Source organism: Vulpes lagopus, chromosome 4, assembly GCF_018345385.1.
Source record: "Vulpes lagopus strain Blue_001 chromosome 4, ASM1834538v1, whole genome shotgun sequence".
NCBI classification, from domain to species: domain Eukaryota; kingdom Metazoa; phylum Chordata; class Mammalia; order Carnivora; family Canidae; genus Vulpes; species Vulpes lagopus.
The window spans coordinates 78,401,028-78,423,049 of NC_054827.1; the positions used below are offsets into that span (position 1 = coordinate 78,401,028).

Sequence of the window (22,022 nt, forward strand, 5' to 3'; positions counted from 1 at the left end):
CCGCCCCCCGCGCTGGCCCCGCCCACTGGGCGAGAGGCTTTTTAGCCCCTGGCAGGCGCCGTACCCGCCCCGCCGGCCTCGCCTGACTCTTTCGGCGCCGGCGGGGGGAGCTTCGTGGCGCGCGGTGGGCGGGAGCACCTGGCGCCTGCCCCGCAGTCAGGCCGCCCCGGGTGAGGACGCGGCCTCCGGTCGCCTCCGCTCTGCGGCAGGGCCCCCGCGTTAGCGCTGCAAGCGGCCCCGGGTGCGGGCGGGCGCTGCGGGCCGCGTCTCTGCGCCTCCCCGCGGGCTGCGGCCGACCGCCCCGCGCCGCCGCAGCGCCTGGCGCCCGCACGGCCGCACCCCTGCCCAGCATGTCCGCGCTCGAGTGGTACGCCCACAAGTCCCTGGGCGACGGCATCTTCTGGATCCAGGAGCGCTTCTACGAGTCCGGCAACCGCGCCAACATCTGGCTGGTGCGCGGTTCCGAGCAAGACGTGGTGATCGACACGGGCCTGGGGCTGCGCAGCCTCCCGGAGTACCTGTATTCCGCCGGCCTCCTGCAGGACCTCGGGGCCGGGGGGGACGCGGCGGGCCGGCCCCTGCTGGCCGTGGCCACCCACGTGCACTTCGACCACTCCGGGGGCCTCTACCAGTTCGACCGGGTGGCGGTGCATCACGCCGAGGCCGAGGCGCTGGCTCGCGGGGACAACTTTGAGACGGTGACCTGGCTGTCTGACAGCGAGGTGGTGCGGGCGCCCAGCCCCGGCTGGAGGGCCAGGCAGTTCCGGGTGCAGGCGGTGCAGCCCAGCCTCGTCCTGCAAGACGGTAAAGGGCCCTCGGGCGCGCGCTTGCTCAGGGCGGGAGGGATGCGTGCTGCAGGCCTAGGCTGGGAGGGATGCGTGCTGCAGCCCTAGGCTGGGAGGGATGCGTGCTGCAGCCCTAGGCTGGGAGGGATGCGTGCTGCAGGCCTAGGCTGGGAGGGATGCGTGCTGCAGCCCTAAGCTGGAGGGATGCTTTGCTGCAGCCCTAGGCTGGGAGGGATGCATGCTGCAGCCCTAAGCTGAGAAGGGATGCTTTACTGCAGCCCTAGGCCGGGACGGATGCATGCTGCAGCCCTAGGCTGGCTCCTTGTCACATCGCGGAAACCCCGCCACTGTCGACCCCCCAGCCAGTTTCTTCCGTCAGGTATACTGGTAACCTCACAGGGGCTTGCGACTAGGGAGGTCCCATTCTTTTCTCCGAACACCGGTCTGGTTTCCAGGAGCTTTTTCTAGCGAAAAGACTTTTAAGAAATGACTCTTGATAGAGTTCACGACATGCTCTGTGCTTTCGAGAACGGCTGACTTCACCTGCTACGTCGGTGGTCGCCGCTGGGCATGAGCGATGCCCACCTGTAGGTTCAGAAAGCCCTTGGAGAGCAGCGGTTCAGTCTGCTCGTGCAGCCTCGTCTTCCACATGGGTTTCTGTCCTTGATGTCGCCGCATTAGAGAAAAGCTTGATAGCGAGCATAAAAAAGCAGAATATGTGATTCTTACAGGATGACGATATATGGTCTGGTTTCGAGCAAGGCCTGAGAAAAATCAATAAGGAGGTTATTTCCGGTGATAGTGAAGTATGTGGTCTGATGCATGGAGAGCCTTGGGCCTTGGGCTCTGTAATAAAAGACGAGATGCGGATCGGAGAGAAACTAATGGGATAAAATGTAAGAGTAGGGCCCCAGCCCTCTCAATCCCAAGCAGGCACTTACAATTGAGGTAATTAGCCACAAGAGCAATATTTGTATATTAATTTCCTTCTTTTCTTTTTTAGAATGCTTTGTTGATTTCATTTTATCTTCACAGCACGTTTGAAGCGAGGTGGCTGATCGCTAATTAAATGGCTTGCGAGGGCAGCCCCGGTGGCCCAGTGGTTTAGCGCTGCCTTCGGCCCAGGGCCTGACCCTGGAGACCAGGGATCGAGTCCCCCGTCGGGCTCCCTGCATGGGGCCTGCTTCTCTCTCTGCCTCTCTCTCTCTCATGAATAAATAAAATCTTCAAAAAAAAAAAAAAAGATTTTAAATAAATAAATAGGCTTGCCGAGAGTCCACAGAGCATGATAGTGACAAAGCTAGGATTTGAATGAACCAAGGTGCAATGGATTAAAGCATGTATATCATAAATACTACCCCATAAACATATTATGGTAATTCTGAGTAGGATGTGAAACCCCCTTCTCACATTTTTATCGAAACCATTTTATTTATTTATTTTTTTAAAGAATTTATTTATTTATTCATGAGAGACACAGAGAGGCAGAGACACAGGCAGAGGGAGAAGCAGGCTCCATGCAGGGAGCCCGACGTGGGACTTGATGGAGGTGGGACTTGATGGACGTGGGACTTGATCCGGGGACTCCAGGATCACACCCTGGGCGGAAGGCTGCCAAACTGCTGAGCCACCCAGGGATCCCCTCTTGAAACCATTTTAATTACCAATTTTATTAAAATGTTCCTCCAAGAGGTAGAAAAATCCTGTTGCTGCAGCACAATAAGGCTACTTTATGACTGACCAATATGACAAATAATGAAATATCTTTACAAAAATCAGTTTATTGTATAAATAAGATCTTGATCACTGGAAATATAAAAAAAAATAGAAAGCAAGATTCTCTCCCTCACACCACCCAAAAAGTCTTTTCATTAATATATTATATCTAAAGATTAAAAAAAAAAAAAGACTGGTTATGTGGGAGTCATTATCTGACAATTTGAGAGGAAAGAAAAGTACATTCACAGTATTTCTTGTATTTCTTGATAAAATTGATACTTTTTAGAGATAGGATTTTCATGCACTTGATAGTTATTCAAAGTAAATTAATTATAGCACTGAGACCAAAAAAAAGTTTGCATTAGTATTTAATATATATTAACTGGTCTGAATGAATACATTATTTCTGATTTGTTTACTTTTGCTCTTGTGCCAGCAATAGGAAATCAATTGTGAAAGAATGTTTGTTTTTTTTTTTTAAAGATTTTATTTATTTATTCATGATAAATAGAGAAATACACAGAGAGAGAGAGGCAGAAACACAGGCAGAGGGAGAAGCAGGCTCCATGCTTGGACTGATGTGGGACTTGATCCCACAACTCCAGGATCATGCCCTGAGCCAAAGGCAGAGGTTCAACCGCTGAGCCACCCAGCCATCCCAATTGTGAAAGAATTTTAAGAATTACTACTTTATAGATGAAGAGTCCAACCAGGCCTGAATATCCCGCCTAGGTCATCCCGCCTTGGTCTCAAACTAGCCAGTTTGAGAGCTGGAACTAGAACCCAGGTTTCCTAAATTCCAGTTGATGGTGGTAGCATTATAGCATTTTGGAACTGCAAGGAGGCCTGGCAAGCTACTTGTGTGGTGCTTTACACCTCTGCAGGTGTGGGGAAAAAAAGCTTAATATTTACCAAACACCTAAAGTTGAAAATAGTGTGTTAAAATTAAAAGTTGTTTTTCGTTAGAAGCAGAATGCCTCACCTCTCAAGTAGTATCTAATTTTCTCTTTTTCAGGAATATTAATTTCCTTTCTCTTCTGAATGGTGTGGTCTGCTAAAACTTGCTGTTATCATAATCCAAATGCCTTGAAGGAGATATAAAATATTTATATGAAAAACTCATACATAGTTACACACACACACATGAACAGCACACACCCAAACAACATAAAGTCATTGCTTTAGTTACAGCATAAGGAGGCTGAAGTCATTAGTTTATTACATTACAGTTAATGACTTGATGTTCACCTGTCATAAGGCAGCATAAATCTAGGCACTGTATAATAACCCAAAAGCTGACTTTGGGTTATGAGAGACAAGGAGAGATCATCATCCAGTATATCATCTTTGATGGAAAAACAACTCCCCCTACTAATAGTGAAATAGTGTCCTCCTATAAGAAGATAGATAAACCTTAGGTAAATAGAGCACCTTCTTCTTCACTGGGCACACATCTTTTTGTTTTTCACAATATTCAAGTGATACGAATTGTAGACATTTGGTCCCCTATTATATATGTTTGAACAATTTGCCCTGAGTCACCAAGATAATTACACAGTTATGACAGGTGGACTTAAATCATTTGGGGAGGTTAAAAACAAAAAATCGATTCCAGAAAGGTAGCAGATTGAAAAACACATCTATCTTGACTCCATCCCAAACCTAAGACTAGAATAAAGGGACCATTGTTTGTCTGTTTAACTATAAATCTCTATTGAATTATTTTGGATGCTGGAGAGTAAATGTGATGACTAAGTCAGCAGTTTTATCTCCTGACAGTGAGGGGAAATCAAGAGCCAATCCAGTTTGTACTGCAGGAACCTTAAAAGACCCAGGAAATAGCAGTAGCTGGTACCTTAGTGGAGGCAAAGGAACGAATACTAAAATAAGTAGAATTAGTTGAAAACCATTTAAGAAACTGTTAAAACTCTGGAATGCCCATTTGGTTAGTGTGTTCTCTGGGGAGAGTAAAGCAGAAGGAGTTTCTTGATTGAAGGATGCTGAGTACCTTTGAGCTCAGAATTCAGTATGGAAAACAGGTGAGAGAGAGAGAGAGAGAGAGAGAGAGAGAGAGAATGTTTCCTACTAGTTTTCAAGAAGGATGAAAGCCAGATCTTTACTCCCTAAGTAGCAAATTGGAAGAATCTTATCTGGCAAATGTATTCAGCCCTGGAGGAAAAACTAAGATGCTGATCCTTAAGTCAGTCTTTGGCTTGATGTCTCTACAGTGAAGCCTTGGTCAACTAGTCCCAATGCATGTGTATTAAGCAGCCTTTTCATGCCCATTCTTAAACAGGCAACCAAGCATTATGAAAAATCTGAGAAAATCGTCTAACATGAGATCAAATACTGAAATACACAGCATTAAGCTAGTGAGAGGGGAAGACTATCATTAATAGCATCAGGGGATAACAGAAGCTATTGCATTCAAGATATCCAAGAGAGGGCAGCCCAGGTGGCTCAGTGGTTTAGCACCACCTTCAGCCCAGGGCCTGATCTTGGAGACCAGGGATTGAGTCCCACATCAGGCTCCCTGCATGGAACCTGCTTCTCCCACTGCCTGTGTCTCTGCCTCTCTCTTTTTCTCTCTAATGAATAAATAAATAAATCTTAAAAAAAAGATATCCAAGAGATAATAGGATGCTTTATTCTTTTTTAAAGATTTTATTTATTCATAGAGACAGAGAGGGGCAGAGACACAGGCAGAGGGAGAAGCAGACTCCTTAAAGGAAGCCTGACGTGGGACTCGATCCAGGGTCTCCAAAATCACACCCCAGGCTGCAGACGGCGCTAAACCGCTGCGCCACTGGGCCTGCCCAATAGGAAGCTTTAAAAATAAGCAACAGAACAGTATGTGCACACACACACAACACACACACACACACACACACAAGAGCTCTTGGAATTTAAAATGACAGAAGTTTCTTTTTTTTTTTTTTTAAGATTTATTTATTTCAGAGAGAGAATATTTGTGACAGAGGGAGGGGCAGAGGGTGAGGGAGAGAGAGAGAAGCAGAAATTGCCTGCTGCCTGATGTGGGGCTCAACATGAGGGTTGATCTCGTGATCCTTAGATGATAATCTGAGCTGAAATCAATAGTCAGTTGCTTAACCGACTGAACCATCCAGATGCTCCTAAAATGGCAGAAGTTTCTTAGAAGAAGAACTGGAAGATAAAGTTGAAAACCTTAAAAAGAAAGAGCAGATAGGCAAAATGATGACTAGGAGATAAGCAGTAGAGGACCAGTTTGGAAAATTCAACATTGGAATAAAAGAAGCACAAGTGGAATAGAGAAAGTGGGGGAAAAGAAAGCATAACAGATTATTCATGAAAATATCCCATAATTAAGAGACATAAATTTTCAGATTGAGAGAGCCCACAGAGTGTCTAGCATGAATGAAAACACACCCAATCAAAGGCATATTATTGTAAAATTGCAGAATACTGGAATCAAACTTCCAGGAATTTTAATTTAAAAAGTCATTTATACAGGGGCACCTGAGTGGCTCTGTCGGTTAAATGTCCAACTCTTCGTTTCAGCTTAGGTCATGATTTCAGGATCCTGGGATCAAGCCTTGTATAAGGCTCCGTGCTCAGTGGGGAGTCTGCTTGAGATTCTATCTTGTCTCTGTCACCACCTCCCACACATACTTCTCTCTCTCTCTCTCTCTCTCTCTCTCTCTCTCTCAAATAAATCTTAAAAAAAAAAGTCATCTGCACAGATCATAATGGCTTTGGAGCTAAAGAAGGAAAACTATGCCTTATTTGAATACAATTTATTTCCAGCTTAGAATTCTGCATCCATTTCACTAACAGTCATATACTCAAAAAGATTGTTTCCCACATGCTGTTGCTTAGAAAGTTACTACTATATAATATTATTTTGGGCAGCCCAGGTGGCTCAGCGGTTTAAGTGCCTGCCTTCAGCCCAGGGCGTGATCCTGGAATCCTGGGATCAAGTCCCACGTCGGGCTCCCTGCATGGAGCCTGCTTCTTCCTCTGCCTGTGTCTCTGCCTCTCACTCTTTATGTGTGTCTATCATGAATAAATAAATAAAATCTTTAAAGAATAGTAATAATTTTATCTTAGTTACTCCCTTCAAAATAAGGAAGTAAAGCAAGAGGGAGACATGAAATACAGGAAACAAGAGATTTAATACAAGAGATAGTTGGAAGGAAGCATCAGGATAATGGCAAAGATGATACTCTGAACAATGATACTCTGCCAGACATAAAGACCTACACTTTGGAGCTGTTAAATCATTACTCTTTTGCAGGGTGAAAGGATGAGAAATACATAGTTCCAAGAGATGAAGAGTAAAAGAGCTAAAAATTCATGTATTTCGTAGTGGAAGTCAATCAATATCATCTAAAATTTAAAAACCAAGAAATGGTAATACATGAATGAAATCAGTACAGTGTATCTAATTGGTAAATCAAGAAATGAAATATAAAAATTATTTAGAGATGGGTATATCCAGTAGAGGCAGCTACCAGAAGAAAAGTTGTTAAAAAGTGGTGGATACTTGGAGCAGGATTGGAGACAGAATGGAGCAAATAACTTTTTCTTATATTTTAAGCCCTTCTAGGATATCTTAATTGAAATATGTACATATATTTCTTTGATTAAAAATGAAGTAAAAGGTTGGGGAATACCAAGATGGGAAAGGGTATTTGAGAAGCCTAGAGAAGTTTAGTATGGCTGCAATCTGATACAACTGGGTCAGGGTGAGGGCTTGGAAAGATATTGTTCATGAATGTGTATTATATATTTATATATGGTATTTATATATATAAATACATTTCATAGGCAATTCTGATTCTTGTAAGAGCAGTCATGATGAAATTATATATGTGAGCATTATAAGCACATGGGAGGCATTTATAAAGCCACAGGGTAATGGCAGATCTAATATTTAGCCATTATGACCTTATCAACTGCTTACAATTGGTATCCATTTTGATAGGTGGGCACTTATGACTACCTTGCTAAATATCTTGAATATCACCTGGAAAGATCAGTAAGATTCCAATTAGCTACAGCTGTTTTTTGGGAGGGTTTCCCTCACTCCCCTCCTTTCTATACACTTACGAAAAAATCAATCTCCAACAACTCTATTATATTACACCAACTTAGCTATAATTTCTTTACCTTACTTGCCAACTATACATAAATGACAGTGGTTTGTGATTCCCCAGAGGCACTTTAAATATAGAGCAACTATCTTGTAAAGGAGTCTGGCCCCTTATGACTAGAATGCAGAAAAAGTTGAGTGTCTGAATCCATCTTAACATAATTACTGCGATTCAAGAAAATTCCAGAACAATCCCTGTTCTCACTCCTGGCCCCGCTGAACTGTTTTGTCACTATGGTGTTTTGTTTGTTTCTTTGTTTTTTTCTGAAAAGTTTCTACAAATTCAGTCATATGATCTTTTGTGTCTGTCTTCTTTCATGTGGAATTATGTTTTGGAGATTTGTCCATGTTGTACCTTTTAATAATTCATTCCTTTCTCTTGCTCAGAAATAATCCATTTATGGATATAACATATTTTATCTACTCACCTGTTGAAGGAAATTTGAATCTTTCATTTATTTGAGAGAGAGAGAGAGAGGACTTGTGTGCATGTATGAGTACGGTGGTGGGGCAAAGGGAGAGAAAAAATCTTAAGAGGCTTCATGCCTCTTGAGCCAAAATCAATAGCTGGATGCTTAACTGCTGAGACACCCAGGCACCCTTGGTTTCAGGCTGTTATTAATAAAGCTGCCATGAACATCTGCATGTAAGTCTTGTGTGGATGCATGTTTTCATTTCCCTTGGTAGATACCTAAGAATGGAATTCCTGGATCTTATGGTAAGTGGACGTTAATTTTTTAAGAAAGTTCCTGTTTGTCAATGTAGTTATACCATTTTACATTCCCAAATGCATCCCAAACTGGATGAGTTTCTCCACATCTCTCCACATCTTTGTCAACACTTGATTTTGTCAGTCTGTTTTTATGTTAGCCAGTCTAGTGAGCAAGTAGTGATATTTCATTGTGGTTTAATTTGCATCTCCCTAATAACTAATTAATTTGAGCATATTTTCAGGTACTTATTCGCTATTCAAATATCTTCCTTGTTAAAAGGTCTATTAAAATCTCTTCTTTTAAAAAATTTTTATCTTTTGGGCAGTCCGGGTGGCTCAGCAATTTAGTGCCACGTTGGGTCCAGGGCCTGATCCTGGAGATCCAGGATTGAGTCCCACGTCAGGCTCCCTGCATGGAGCCTGCTTCTCCCTCTGCCTGTGTCTCTGCTTCTCTCTCTCTCTCTCTCATGAATACATAAAATCTTTTTAAAAATAAAAATAAAAAATAAAAAAAATTATCTTTGTTTTATTCTTGAGTTATAAATATTCTTTACGTATTTGGAATTCAAGTCCTTTATTAGACGTATGTTTTGCAAATATTTTCTCCCAATGTATACCTTGCTTTTTTTCTCTTTTTTTTTTTTAAGATTTTATTTATTTATTCATGAGAGACACAGAGAGAGGCAGAGACACAGACAGAGGGAGAAGCAGGCTTCTCACAGGAAGCCCAATGCGGGACTCCATCCCTGGACCCCAGATTCACCCCCTCAGTGAAGGCAGACTTTAGCTGCTCAGCTACCCAGGCATCTTGCCTTTTGGCTTTCTTAATGGTATATTTTTAAGCAAGAATGTTTATAACTTGGATGAGTTTAATTAGTCATTTTTCTTTATGCTTTATTTGTGTGATACCTAGCAGCTATGTCTAGCCCAAGATCACAAAGATTTTCTCCTATTTTTTTATTTGCATTTTTTATATACCATTTAAATTGAGATTTCCAATTTCTGCAAAAAAGGTCAAGATTTTGATTGAGATTGTATTAAACCTATAGATCTATACTTATGATTACAGTAGCCCCTAGCCATATGAGACTTACCTAAATACAAATTTGAGGTACTTAGGATTGATTAAAATTAAAATTCTAGTGCATTTGCCTTATTTCAAATACCATTAGCCAGAGGCTAGTGGCTACCCTATTGGACAGTGCTGATACAGAATATTTCAGTAATCTCTATAGTGCAGCTATAGGAAAAATCAAATCTAAATACCATCTTAGCAATTTTGAGGCTTCCAGTTAAATGACATGGCATCCCTCTCCTTTTATTTAGGTCTTTAATTTCTCTTAATAGTGTTTTTATACTTTTTATACTTTTTCAGTGTCTAGATATAAAAGACATCTTTTATTAAATCTTTTATCAAATTTTCCTCCCTAAGTATTTTATTCTTTTTGATGCTGTTGTGAATGAAATGGCTTTTAAATTCATTTTTTGATTGTTCATTGGTAATATACAGAAATACAATTGATTTTTGTATCTTATCTTATACCCCGTGACATTGTTAAACTTGCCTTTTAATTCTCTTTTTTTGTACATTTCTTAGAATTTTCTACAAAAAGATCTTTTTATGAATAAAGATAGATTTACTTCTTTTCCAACTCCGTGTGACTTTATTCTCTTTTTCTTGTCTTACTGCAGTGGCTAGAATCTTTAGTGTAATGTTAAATAGAAATAGCAAAAGTAGACATCCTTGCCTTGTTCTTACCTTAGGAGGAAAACCTAGCTGTAGGTTTTTCATAGGTGCCCTTTATCAAGTTGAGGACCTTTCCTTCTCTTTCTAGTTTGCTGAGTTTTATCACTAGTAAGGGTTGGATTTTGTCATATGCTTTGCCACATCTATCGAAATGTTCATATGGCATTTCTCCTTTATTTTACTAATATAGTATATTACATTACTCGATTTTCAGACATCAAACCAAATTTACATCTCTGTGATAAACCCCATTTGATCATTATTCTATTATAAATTGCTGTATTTAATTGGCCAATATTTTGATATGGATTTTGAGACTACTTTCATTAGGAATATTGTTTTGTAGTTTTCTTTTTTTACATTGTCTTTGTCTAAAATTGCATTTGAAAACTTTCCCTCCTCATCGATACTCTGAAAGTCTAGATTCTTTCCCTGTCTTGAGTGATTGACACAATTGACCAATGAAGCCATCTTTGAGCCTGGACTTTTCTTTGTGGGGAGATTTAAATTATTAATCAATTTCTCTGCTTTATATAGGTCTATTTAGATTTTCTATTTCTTCTTCAATCACTTTAGGTAATTTGTCTCTAAGAATCTAATTAATTAATTAATTAATTAATTTGTTTATTTTTATTGGAGTTCGGTTTGCCAACATATAGCATAACACCCAGTGCTCATCCCGTCCAGTGCCCCCCTCAGTGCCTGTCACCCAGTCACCCCATTCCCCCGCCCACTTCCCCTTCTGCTACCCCTTGTTCGTTTCCCAGAGTTAGGAGTCTCTCATGTTCTGTCTCCCTTTCTGATATTTCCCACTCATTTTCTCTCCTTTCCCCTTTATTCCCTTTCACTATTTTTTATATTCCCTGTATGAATAAACCATATAATGTTTGTCCTTCTCCGATTGACTCGCTTCACTCAGCATAACACCCTCCAGTTCCATCCACATCGAAGCAAATGGTGGGTATTCGTAGTTTCTGATGGCTGAGTAATATTCCATTGTATACATAGACCACATCTTCTCTATTCATTCATCTGTCAATAGACACCGAGGTTCCTTCCACAGTTTGGCTATTGTGGACATTGCTGCTATGAACATTGGGGTGCAGGTGTCCTGCAAGATTTCCTGCATCTGAATCTTTGGGGTAAATCCCCAGCAGTGCAATTGCTGGGTCGTAGGGCAGCTCTATTTTTAACTCTTTGAGGAACCTCCATACAGTTTTCCAGAGTGGCTGAACCAGTTCACATTCCCAAAAACAGTGCAAGAGGGTTCCCCTTTCTCCACATCCTCTCCAACATTTGTTGTTTCCTGTCTTGTTAGTTATTCACCATTCTCGAATCTATTTTAACTAAGTTGTCAAATTTGTTGACTTAAAGATATTCATAACATTCTCATATACTCCCTTTAATTTCCTTAGTGTAATAGTGATACCCTTTCTTTCATTCCTAATTTTTGAACTTTGTGTTTTCTCTAATTTTTTTCATTCAGTTACTTTGTACTTAATTTGCTCCTTTTCCTAACTTCTTAAGATTGTAACTTTAGTTAGAAACTCTGATTTTAAACAGTTAACCCTTTATAAATAAGCATTGAAAGCAATAAATTTTTCTCTAAGCACTGTGTTAGCTGCATCCCATAAATTTGGATACATTTTATTTTTATTTTCATTCAATTCAAGAGATTTTCTTTTTTTTTTTTTTTTTTTTTGAGAATTCAGGACATTTATTTTTCTGCGTGGAGATTTAACTACTGTACAACACACACACACACACACAACACAAAACAAACTCACAAAGCAATGGTGTGTAATAGGTAGTGAGAGACACTTAAAATAAGCATATTGAAAATACCTACAAACAGGCTTTTTTTTTAGGCAACAAAATATTTTCAGTCCTTGACACCTTCTCACACTCACCTAGCACCACAGATGCAAGGACTTCCAGTAAACGTATACAATCTCATGCTTAAAACCTAAAGCATGCACTGAATAGAATTTATACATTATGATCTATTAAGTATGCAGTACATACTTCTAATATTTTATACATTAAATTACCCTGCAGCATTTTGAAATTTAACATTTATGCAAAACAACTTTTGACAGACTTACGAAACAATTTTTCAAGGATTACCTCCAGGCTGTTTACACAGGCATTGGTTTGGTTAAGAGGGAGAATGGCAGCAGCCTCAAGGTTCATACTGAATGAAAATGGTGTCTGTGCATGTCAATCCATGTAAAAAATACATATATACATAGATGGCACAAAGATTTGTGCAGTTGGAATCACCAGTGCAAATGCATGCATTTGAGGTACTTATTTTTTCCGTGGTCAGGTATAATTATGCACAGTCATGTTCCTCAAGTGCTAAATATTTCAGACCTGATCAAATGAAAGTTGTTAAGAACTGTAAATATATTTGTATAGTTAATTTCAAAGCACTATGCTTTTACTGAACATTTAACATTATATGTTTATATATTTAGTTTAATATGCTTGCCAACCAATAAATTTTTTCATTGTAAAGAGACTGACTGGTAATTATACCTGGCCAAGTGATTTAAATAGCATACTTGAAATTCTAGCAAGAATTATAGTGAAAGAGTAAAATACTTCATTATTGCTTCATTGGACTGAGCTAGAAGGCATAGATAAACAATGCTCAATGATGACAAGTGAATACCCAGAACATCAGTGCATGCCCCAAAATGGCCTCTGCCCAATAAAAACTAAGCACTCTCCACGTTATCGATGCCATTAGCATCCACGTGGATGTCAGGCTCCCCACACAAAGATGAGGGAACAAAGCGGCTAACAGTAGGACACAAACAGCTCTTAAGCTCTGGCAATTCTTGCTTCATGCGTTCCAACTGCTCCACTTGGAATATATTTGGCTGTTCAGGCATCCAATCATATATCCTATCGTAAATTAGACCATTAACTCCAAGTTCCTTCAGTTTCTTTCTGTTTTCCGGATCGTTGGTATCATCACCCCAGCAAAATATGACTAGTCCCTTAGCTTTTGCCTCCTGGATATAGGATGGGTTTCTGAGAAGGTCTTCAGTGTGTGCATTTATCCCCAGTAGGTTTTCAAATTGTGCAAAGCTCATTGCAATGGGGGTTGTCCGAGATCTGAGGTCCATGAGTTCAGGGTAAATATCAGATTTTCCTTGAGTCAAAAATAATATGGGGTACTTGTTCTGCTTCTGCCGAACCATTGTGCAAATATCTGCATCAAATGAAGAAAACACTATTCTCCTCTTCCCAGAATTTTCTAAGACAGTTTTTAAAATTATATCCAAAAATAGATTCATGTCAAAATATGTTGATAAATTACCATCCCATATTCCATCCCTTTGTTGGCAGATCCATTTTATCTCTATGTTAAACCCTACATCTTCTGGCAAAGACTCTAAAACCATTTTAAGAGAAGGAAATGGCTGATTTTCAGAAAAAGAATTTTCTTCCTCAATCACAGATTCTTTCAGATCTTTAGATTTTAGGGCAGTCACATGAGCAAGCTTTAACAACTGGAGTTGGTCAAATGTTAATTCCTTTACTGGAATTTCAAATAATTCAACTGGATCAGCATCAAATTTCTTTTTCATTGTCAAACAACAGGTGAGATCATGATACACCACAGGCACAAAATCTTTTGAAAGATGTACATCAAATTCTACAAAGGCTGTACCATGACTAGCAGCATTTCTTAAAGAAGCAATAGTATTTTCTTGAACTTTAGCAAGCTGAGCAGTTGTTGTAGAATTCCCTGCACCTTGATGTCCAACATCCAATGGTGTTCTTGGCTTCCAATACTTGGAAAATGAAGACTTCATGTCACAATTGTATCCTGGTAATGGCTTAATAATTATATAGTCAACTCTCACTTTGCCCATTGTTTTTCTGGAATTTCTGCTCATGATGGGAAGAGTGAGAATTCCAGCACTCTTCCCACTCTCAGCAATGGTGGATGATAAGAGGCATGCTGTCGCTACATGTCCAGGAAGGGCATCACCCTGAACTACATGTTCACTGAGATCTTCCTCAAAAAAATCAAATATTAATTCCAGGTTATCTGGTTCCATTGTCTGTATGCTGTACTCTGTCCAACGATCGGGCTGTAAGCCATACCCACACTCTGGCTGTGAATGCCTGCATTTGAACTCATTGTCGCTTATTAAGGATATCTCTAGGCTGTTGGACATTTTGTGAAGAACGGTGGGAGACACCCTATCATCGTCATCCTCTTCCAAGCCCTCTAGTGTCAGCTTTACTCTAAATCTAGATTTTTTTAATTTCTTCTTTGTTATTGAGACAGGAGGTTTTTCAGAATAATGCAAACGCAATCTTATTTCAGTCTGACATGTCAACCATCCAGAATCCAAAGTTTCAACACCATTGTGGATTCCAAATTGTCCATTGTCAATAATAATTTCACTTTCTAAAGGGGTTATTGATCGTGGTTGTAGATGAGTCTCCCACTTGTGAACTATGACTTGGCATGGACCACCGATAGTCTTTGGTTCTAAAAAGCACCCTTTGAAGTAGCGATACTGAACTGATACTCCTCTAGTGAGTACAGTGGTTGCTTTCCATAACATGCTGTCACCTGTCTCATTTTCTGGAAGAAGAGCCACAGCATTCTGAGGACTCCAGTTTCCCAAAGCATCACAGCTTCCACATATGGCAAAAACTTCTCCTGGTAAAAGAGTTCCTCTTATTTCAGAGGTAACCTGAGAAGGTGTCATTCTGATGGATTTATTTTAGAATGTTGAGCTGCCGGGGCCGCGGGCCGAGGAGCGGGCACCCGCCGTCAGCGCCTCGCCAGCGCTCCCCCAGGCAGCCCGCGCGGCGCCGAGCGGCCGCTCAAGAGATTTTCTAATCTCCTTTGGGATTTCATCCTTGATCCATAAGTTATATAGAATCGTGATGCTTTGTGCATATCTGGATATTTCCCATATTTATGTTTGTTACTAATTTCTCATTTGAGTATGTTGTAGTTAAACAACATATTTTTATGATTTTAGTCCTCTCATATTTTCTGAGACTTGCTTGATGGCCTCACTGTATACCCCAGTGAATATTCCATGTGCAGTAAAAAGAATATATGCTCTTTTAAGAAAAAGAATTTTTTTTTAAAGTTTTGTTTTTGTTTTTCTAATATACTGCCAATTTAAAAGGTGCCATATTTGACAACAGTCTTGCTCTTTTTTTTATTTTTTTTTATTTTTATTTTTTAATTTATTTATGATAGTCACAGAAAGAGAGAGAGAGGCAGAGACACAGGCAGAGGGAGAAGCAGGCTCCATGCACCGGGAGCCCGACGTGGGATTCGATCCCGGGCCTCCAGGATCGTGCCCTGGGCCAAAGGCAGGCGCCAAACCGCTGCGCCACCCAGGGATCCCTAAGAAAAAGAATTTTATATATGTTACTTAGGTCAAGTTGGTTGACAGTGTTGTTCATGTTTTCTGTAGTCTTACTATTTATCTACTTATTTATTTTACAAATTATTTAGAGAGGAATATTTAAATCTCTAAGGATAATTGTTAAACTGTTTATTCTTTTTTTTTTTTTTAAGATTTTATTTATTTATTCATGAGAAACACACACACACACACAGAGGCAGAGACACAGGCAGAGGGAGAAGCAGGCTCCATACAGGGAGCCTGATGTGGGACTCAATCCCGGGACTCCAGGATCACGCCCTGGGCTGAAGGCAAGCGCTAAACCACTGAGCCACCCAGAGATCCTCTATTCTTTTGGGGTTTATTTATTTTTTTGTTTTTTCCCCCCTATTCTTTTGTTAAAGATATTTATTTGAGAGAGCATGTGTGAGCAGGCTCATAGGGGAGGGGCAGAGGGAAGGGAGAGAGTCCTAAACTGACTCCACACTAAGCTGTCATGGGGCTCCATCTCATGACCCTGAGATCCTGACCTTAGCCAAAATCAAGAGTCAGAGGATTAAATGACTAAGCTACCCAGGTACTCTTGAACTGTTTATTCTTATTTCAGTTCTATCAGTTTTTGCTTTGTGAATTTTAGTCTCTACTTTAGGTACAACACATTCATAATGTTTTAGTGTGTTGACAATGTATATCCTAATAAAATATACCTCTTTACTAATAGCCCTTATTTTGTCTAATATTAAAATAGCCACTCTGGATCTCTTATTAATCTTTATGTGGTATAACTTTTTCAACCTCTTTTTGTCTTTGACCTTATAGGTCCTCTCTTACAGACTGCATATGTATCTTGCTTTTTATTACTATTTTTTCAAGATGTTATTTATTTATTTGAGAGGGAGAGAGACGGTGCACACATGTGTATGGCGGGGGGGGGGGGGGAGAGGGTAGGTTCCCCGCTAAGCAGAGAGCCAGATAGGGGGCTCAATCCCAGGATTCTGAGATCATGACCTGAATGGAATTCAGACACTTACTCAATGAGCCATCTAGGCGCCCCATGTCTTGCTTTTTAAATCTATTTTGATAATCTCTGCCTTTGACTGGAATGTTTATCTCATTAACATTTAATGTAATTATTGATCTAGTTGAATGTAAGTGTGCCATTTTGTTATTTGTTTTCTATGCCTTATTTCTTATCTATCCCTCTTTTCCTCTTTCATTGTTTTTTAGGTTTAACAAATTCTGATTTTTACACTGTTTTGATTCCTCTATTAACTTTTTAAAAAAGATTTTATTTATTTATTCATGAGAGACACAGAGAGAGGCAGAGATATAGGCAGGGGAGAAGTAGGCTCCCCGCAAGGAGCCCAATGTGGGACTTGATCCCGGACCCCGGGATTACACCCTGAGCCGAAGGCAGATGCTCAACCACTGAGCCACCCAGGCATCCCCCCTATTAACTTTTTAACTATATGTCTTTGATTTTTTTTTCTGCGTGTATATATATTTGCACTAAAGATAACCATATGGAACTTTAAGATTATGATGATTTACTTAAATTAGTACTGATTTAAATCCAGTGAAACAGCAATTTTGCACTCATACCTCAAAGAGCAGCATTCATGAATTGTGTCGTCAAGACACTGGTACCATGGATTTCCTGAAAAATTAGTTTTGTGGTCAAATAAGTTTGAGAAATGGTACAATCATATCTCTCTTCTGTATACCTACAATGTAGATTAGCATATTAAAAAGTTGTCAGAAGCCTTGCAGGAAAAAAAAAAGCTGCTTCATTTTCCTTGAAGGAAAGGTTTCCAAAACTCTTTGACTAAAGAATCTTCCCTTTTTTTATGTATCCTAACAACCTGCAGAAATAGTGTTTCACATAACTCACTTGACAAACACTAGTCAAGCAAACAATAGAAATGAAATATGGGCAACTTATTTTTACATCATTAAGAAATACTGTATTTTTGAAATAAAATTAAGTGTCATCCTTCCCACAACCTCTTTGAAACCATCTAATGTTCTTTTATTCTTTAAGTGATTGAAGCAAGTATACAACGTGTTTATCTGTAAAATCTGTTTCCATTTGTAGGGGATGTGATCAACCTTGGTGACAGACAGCTCACTGTTATGCACATGCCTGGTCACTCCAGGGGCAGTATTTGCTTACATGACAAAGACCGAAAGATTCTCTTCAGTGGAGACGTCGTGTATGATGGATCACTGATTGACTGGCTCCCGTACAGCAGGATAAGTGACTATGTTGGAACCTGTGAACGTCTGATAGAATTAGTGGACAGAGGTCTGGTAGAGAAGGTGCTTCCTGGGCACTTCAATACCTTTGGTGCTGAAAGGCTTTTTCGATTGGCTTCTAACTATATTTCAAAAGCTGGGATATGTCACAAAGTTTCTACTTTTGCCATGCGATCTCTGGCGAGTTTAGCCTTACGTGTAACAAATTCTAGGACCTCACCCTAGTATCTATACTGATGACCTATTGTGATGAATTCTGTAAATTAATCAAATTCATTTTGTGCTGTTTAAAATGATTAATAGTGAGCATTTCAAGAAGTGCTTTATTAGAGAAAAAAAAAGATTGAGAATGAGTAAGCCAAAAGTTCTTTGTTTAAATTTTTTCCTTTCTTCCAAATAAGAAATCACTTAAATAAGCTTATAATTTGCCAAGCTCTTGTCTTGTAATATTTGTCATCTTGTAATATTCCAGAAATGACACAGAAATATATGTGAAAGCAAAGAGGCATTTTGCAGTAACAGAAAAAACTGTCCTTGCCTCCCATTTGTCTTATTTTATTTCCTACGTGACCTAGAGAAAGAGGCATAAAATTTTATGTTTATACTCCAAACTTGGTATTTTGAGTATATTCTTTAAAGATAAAGGTTCTTGAGTTTAAAATACATTAGGACTCAATACAAACATATAAATTAATATTTAGAATGACAGCTAAAATAATCCATTGTTATGGCACAGAGTTTTTATGCTTCATTTATTTATTCTTAATGTAATTATGGTATGTATTATATGTTGTATAATTTTACTTACAGAGTACAATGAATTTTGTTTTATTGCAAAGCTTTAAATATAAATTGCAGAGTGCTTCAGTAAAAAGCTACTATATAGCGTTGTTTGTTCTGTGAGTGTAATATTTTCAATCATAAAAATGAAATTCAAATGTCTGTAATCTAATTACAAATTGTCAGATTTCTCAAAAGGACACTGTCAGGCAAATTTGAAAATATACACATTGAAAATAATTTTTTATTATATCCTATTTTAATATTAACAGCTATTATAAACAAAATTTTTCTTGTTAAATAGCAGCTTCAGTATATGTATCATATTTTATAGTATCAGAAAACTATAGAGATCTACGACATCCTGATATAAATCATTCTTTTACTTACCATAACATACATGTGTACCACAGAAGGCTTTTCAGATGAATTGCAAAATATACATTAGATATTGACTTAGATTAATTGCCTTTTTTATCCTGATTCACAACACCTATTCCTGTTCAGTATTCTTTGTCTTGAATAAAAAGTCTACATTTATAAAGTTATAAGAAAGGTTAGCCCACTATTTAGTAAAATATTTTAGTTTGGTGCTCTTTATAATTTATTAAAAAGCCTTTTGGAATATTTCATAAAGGTTTTTTAAACAGGTTTTTCACTGCCTTTTTTATTATTGACATGTTCAAACCCAAACTGAGATAGCTTTGGAAACCAGATTTTTTAGTCTTAAGAAGGTTTAGGAAATTTTTATTTCTGAAAAATTAGGAAATGTTCCCACCCTATACCCACCCAGGTTCTTTAGTCTTTTATTCATTCAACACACACACACACACACCATATGCATATACACAGTCACATAAATACATACATGCACAGTATTGTGCTAAACACTGTGGAAGTTTAAAAAGTCAAAGAGACTACATCTTAGCTGGAAGTAGAAAGTAAACAAAACATGACTAATATTATATGCAGGTTGAAGCTAATACAAATTACAGAATAGTTTCAGGGACATAAATGGAGGGATTTGGTGAAGAAAAGATTCCTGAGGGAGGGGTTTTTCAGTCAGATTTGGAAAGATGATTTGTTGGGTAGTCAGGGTAGGGGACAAGAAGAGCCAAGAACAGGGATGGAAGCATTGCTGTCTGAAGTAGGCTATTCCTTGTGACGATTTAAATTTAATTTTCAGGAATCTTAGATCATCCAAACACCAAGTATTTAGCATGAGAAAGGTGGGTTTGTGATTGTATATATGAGTCAAGCTGTACTGCCACCTGCCACCAAATGAGCATTCTCATTCAAGGCAGTAGGTCTGTTTCAATTGGTAGTTAAACATCAAGAATATAGATTTGGTTCAGGGCAACTACAATCACTTAATGAGCCTTAAATATAGCCATTATTTTTATATCAGTAGCACAAAAGAAAACCAAAAGTCCTTAACCATTAACCATTTTATCATACTTTAGGACTTTTAAAAAAATCAGGGTATAGTAGGCACTAAGTTTTATTGAGAAATATTTAAACCTGATGAAGGCTTTCTTCTTTATTTCTTGAAAGTACAATTTTTCAAAACATGGTTAATTTTATTTTTAAATTTCCAACTTTTTTTCAGTTTTTCAAGTTGGACAAAAACATAAGACTGATATTTTGCTTTTGTTTCAGTATGAATAGATTGGGGGAAGGATCTATCATTCATTTAGTGCCCATGCTATGCATTTTAAAATATGCATTATTTGGTTTAATCCTGGCCCCGTGCCAAGAAGTAATTGACCAGCCTCACACAACATAACTTTGAACAAAGCTGGTAATTGAACACAGGTCTATATGCCTCCCAAACTGTGCTCTTTCTCTTGTACCTGCACAATAACATAAAATTGGCAAAGTGTATTTTTACTTTTCCAGATGCCACATGTGCCAAGAATAAATCAAGTGATGTTAAGCATAATAATAGCATATTTTAAAAGAAGCTTTAAAAAAATATATTTTCACCCTGACAGTGACCCGTGTTATAATTTATGGTTTTGGAACTAAGAGTATGTAAGTATAATTCAAAGTTGTCAAAATGTAAGACATTTAGAAATAATTTTTATTTATATTGTTAATAACTTAATCTTTGGAAATTCATTTTCCTTACTTGGTGTTTGCTTTTAACTAAGAAGTCTAAAAAAAACAAAAACCTTGTGTGTTATCCTGATATAGTTGAATAAATGACTATGTGTAGTTCTTATATGAATAGTAATATAATTGTGACATGCAAAAATTGTCTTATAATTTTCAGATACGCGTAAGTAAACATTTGTGTGATAAATATTAAAGTGGACGTTTTATTTCAATCTCTAGTTGGTATTTTTTTCTAATATTAGCAAATTCCCATTTAATTTCTAACAAGGATATCTCTTAGGTGAAGTGCAGTTTTGAAAATGTGTAATAAATAAGATATCAACTCTGTGGACAAGAATAGGGAATCCAGAAACTGAAAATGCCCATATAAACTTTTTCACATTTTTTAAAATTTAAATTCAATTTGCTAACTAACATGTAGTATACACCCAGTACTCATCCCATCAAGTGTCCCCCCTCAGTGCCTGTTACCTAGTTACCCCATCCCCCAACCACCTCCCCGGTATTTTAAATCAATGGATAAAAGATAAACTAGTATCTATCCCAATTGTTACTGTGGGAAAAAAGGCCCTCGACAACATAAAAATGAATTCCAAATGGAATAAAGACCTAAATTTGAAAAATGGAACCACATGTATATTAAAAGAAAATTTGAATCGTGATAAGACATTAGGATAAGGAAGATCTTTATATAGAAACAAAAAGCAGGATTATATCAAAGTTTAAAATGTCCTAGAATGCAGATGCCATAAAGTGAAAAAGATAAATTAGAAGAAAATAATCACAAATTGTGTAACAGCAAAAAAATTTTTTTAAAAAAGCTATAAGGAATGCCTACAAATCAATAAGAAAAAGGTCAATTACTATAAGGGAAGAAAGACCCTTCTTCTATCCTCAGGTTCTATGGCTGGGCCCAAGGATTAAACTATAAAAAGACAAATTAATGAGAGCAAAGCATATAAGTTTTATTGGATTTTAATATTTTTACATATATGTAAAAGGCTTATATATATAAGAAATGAAAAAACCCAAAGAAGTGGATAGGATTGAGAGTTTGCATATCATTTAAACAAAGAACAATAAACTGTAGAGACTGATGAGACAGGAAAAGGGGGTTTGGGCTAGGGTTGGTAAACTGTGGAAAAATGATTAGGAAATAGACGAGGGAAAATAATGAAAGACAAGGGTTATTCTAGAAGGTTTGTTGATATAGATTAATCTTGGTGTCAGCTTCCTGTCTCCAGTGATAAGAATGTTCTCTTGTTCCCAATACCAGGGAGGGCACCTTTCTCATGGGAAATTGTATGCCCCATTTTAGAGAGAGAGGGAAAAGTCAGAGGGACCTTCCTACATCTGCCTTTTCCACTTGCCT

General features: G+C 38.5%; 3 protein-coding genes across 4 annotated transcripts in view; 1 reads left to right on the forward strand and 2 right to left on the reverse strand.

Annotated features, from left to right (window-relative positions):
- POLR3G (RNA polymerase III subunit G) overlaps positions 1–22,022 on the reverse strand; it is a 107,059-nt gene that overhangs the window by 42,424 nt on the left and 42,613 nt on the right. Inside the window, exon 1 of one of the 2 annotated variants that reach the window (XM_041751348.1) lies at positions 519–648. The exons of the other annotated variant lie outside the window; for it this stretch is intronic. The gene's annotated coding sequence lies outside the window, so the exon portion shown is untranslated. Of the gene's footprint in view, positions 1–518; positions 649–22,022 lie in introns of those variants that run through there. 2 annotated transcript variants of the gene reach the window in all.
- On the forward strand, positions 88–20,844 carry MBLAC2 (metallo-beta-lactamase domain containing 2). The gene is made up of 2 exons (XM_041751346.1): positions 88–804; positions 17,592–20,844. The coding sequence occupies exons 1-2, from the start codon at positions 351–353 to the stop codon at positions 17,975–17,977; spliced, it is 840 nt and encodes a 279-aa protein (XP_041607280.1). The 5' UTR covers positions 88–350; the 3' UTR covers positions 17,978–20,844.
- Positions 11,808–15,152, reverse strand: LOC121488974 (glycerophosphocholine phosphodiesterase GPCPD1-like). The gene has a single exon (XM_041751344.1). It carries the CDS (start codon positions 14,837–14,839, stop codon positions 12,821–12,823), a length of 2,019 nt encoding a protein of 672 aa, XP_041607278.1. The 5' UTR covers positions 14,840–15,152; the 3' UTR covers positions 11,808–12,820.

Bases quoted from the DNA above. Each gene is read 5' to 3' on its own strand.
- MBLAC2 (XM_041751346.1), top strand. From the start codon at position 351: ATGTCCGCGCTCGAGTGGTACGCCCACAAGTCCCTGGGCGACGGCATC. The intron at 805-17,591 runs GTAAAGGGCCCT...TTCCATTTGTAG, and splicing joins CAGCCTCGTCCTGCAAGACG to GGGATGTGATCAACCTTGGT.
- LOC121488974 (XM_041751344.1), bottom strand. From the start codon at position 14,839: ATGACACCTTCTCAGGTTACCTCTGAAATAAGAGGAACTCTTTTACCA.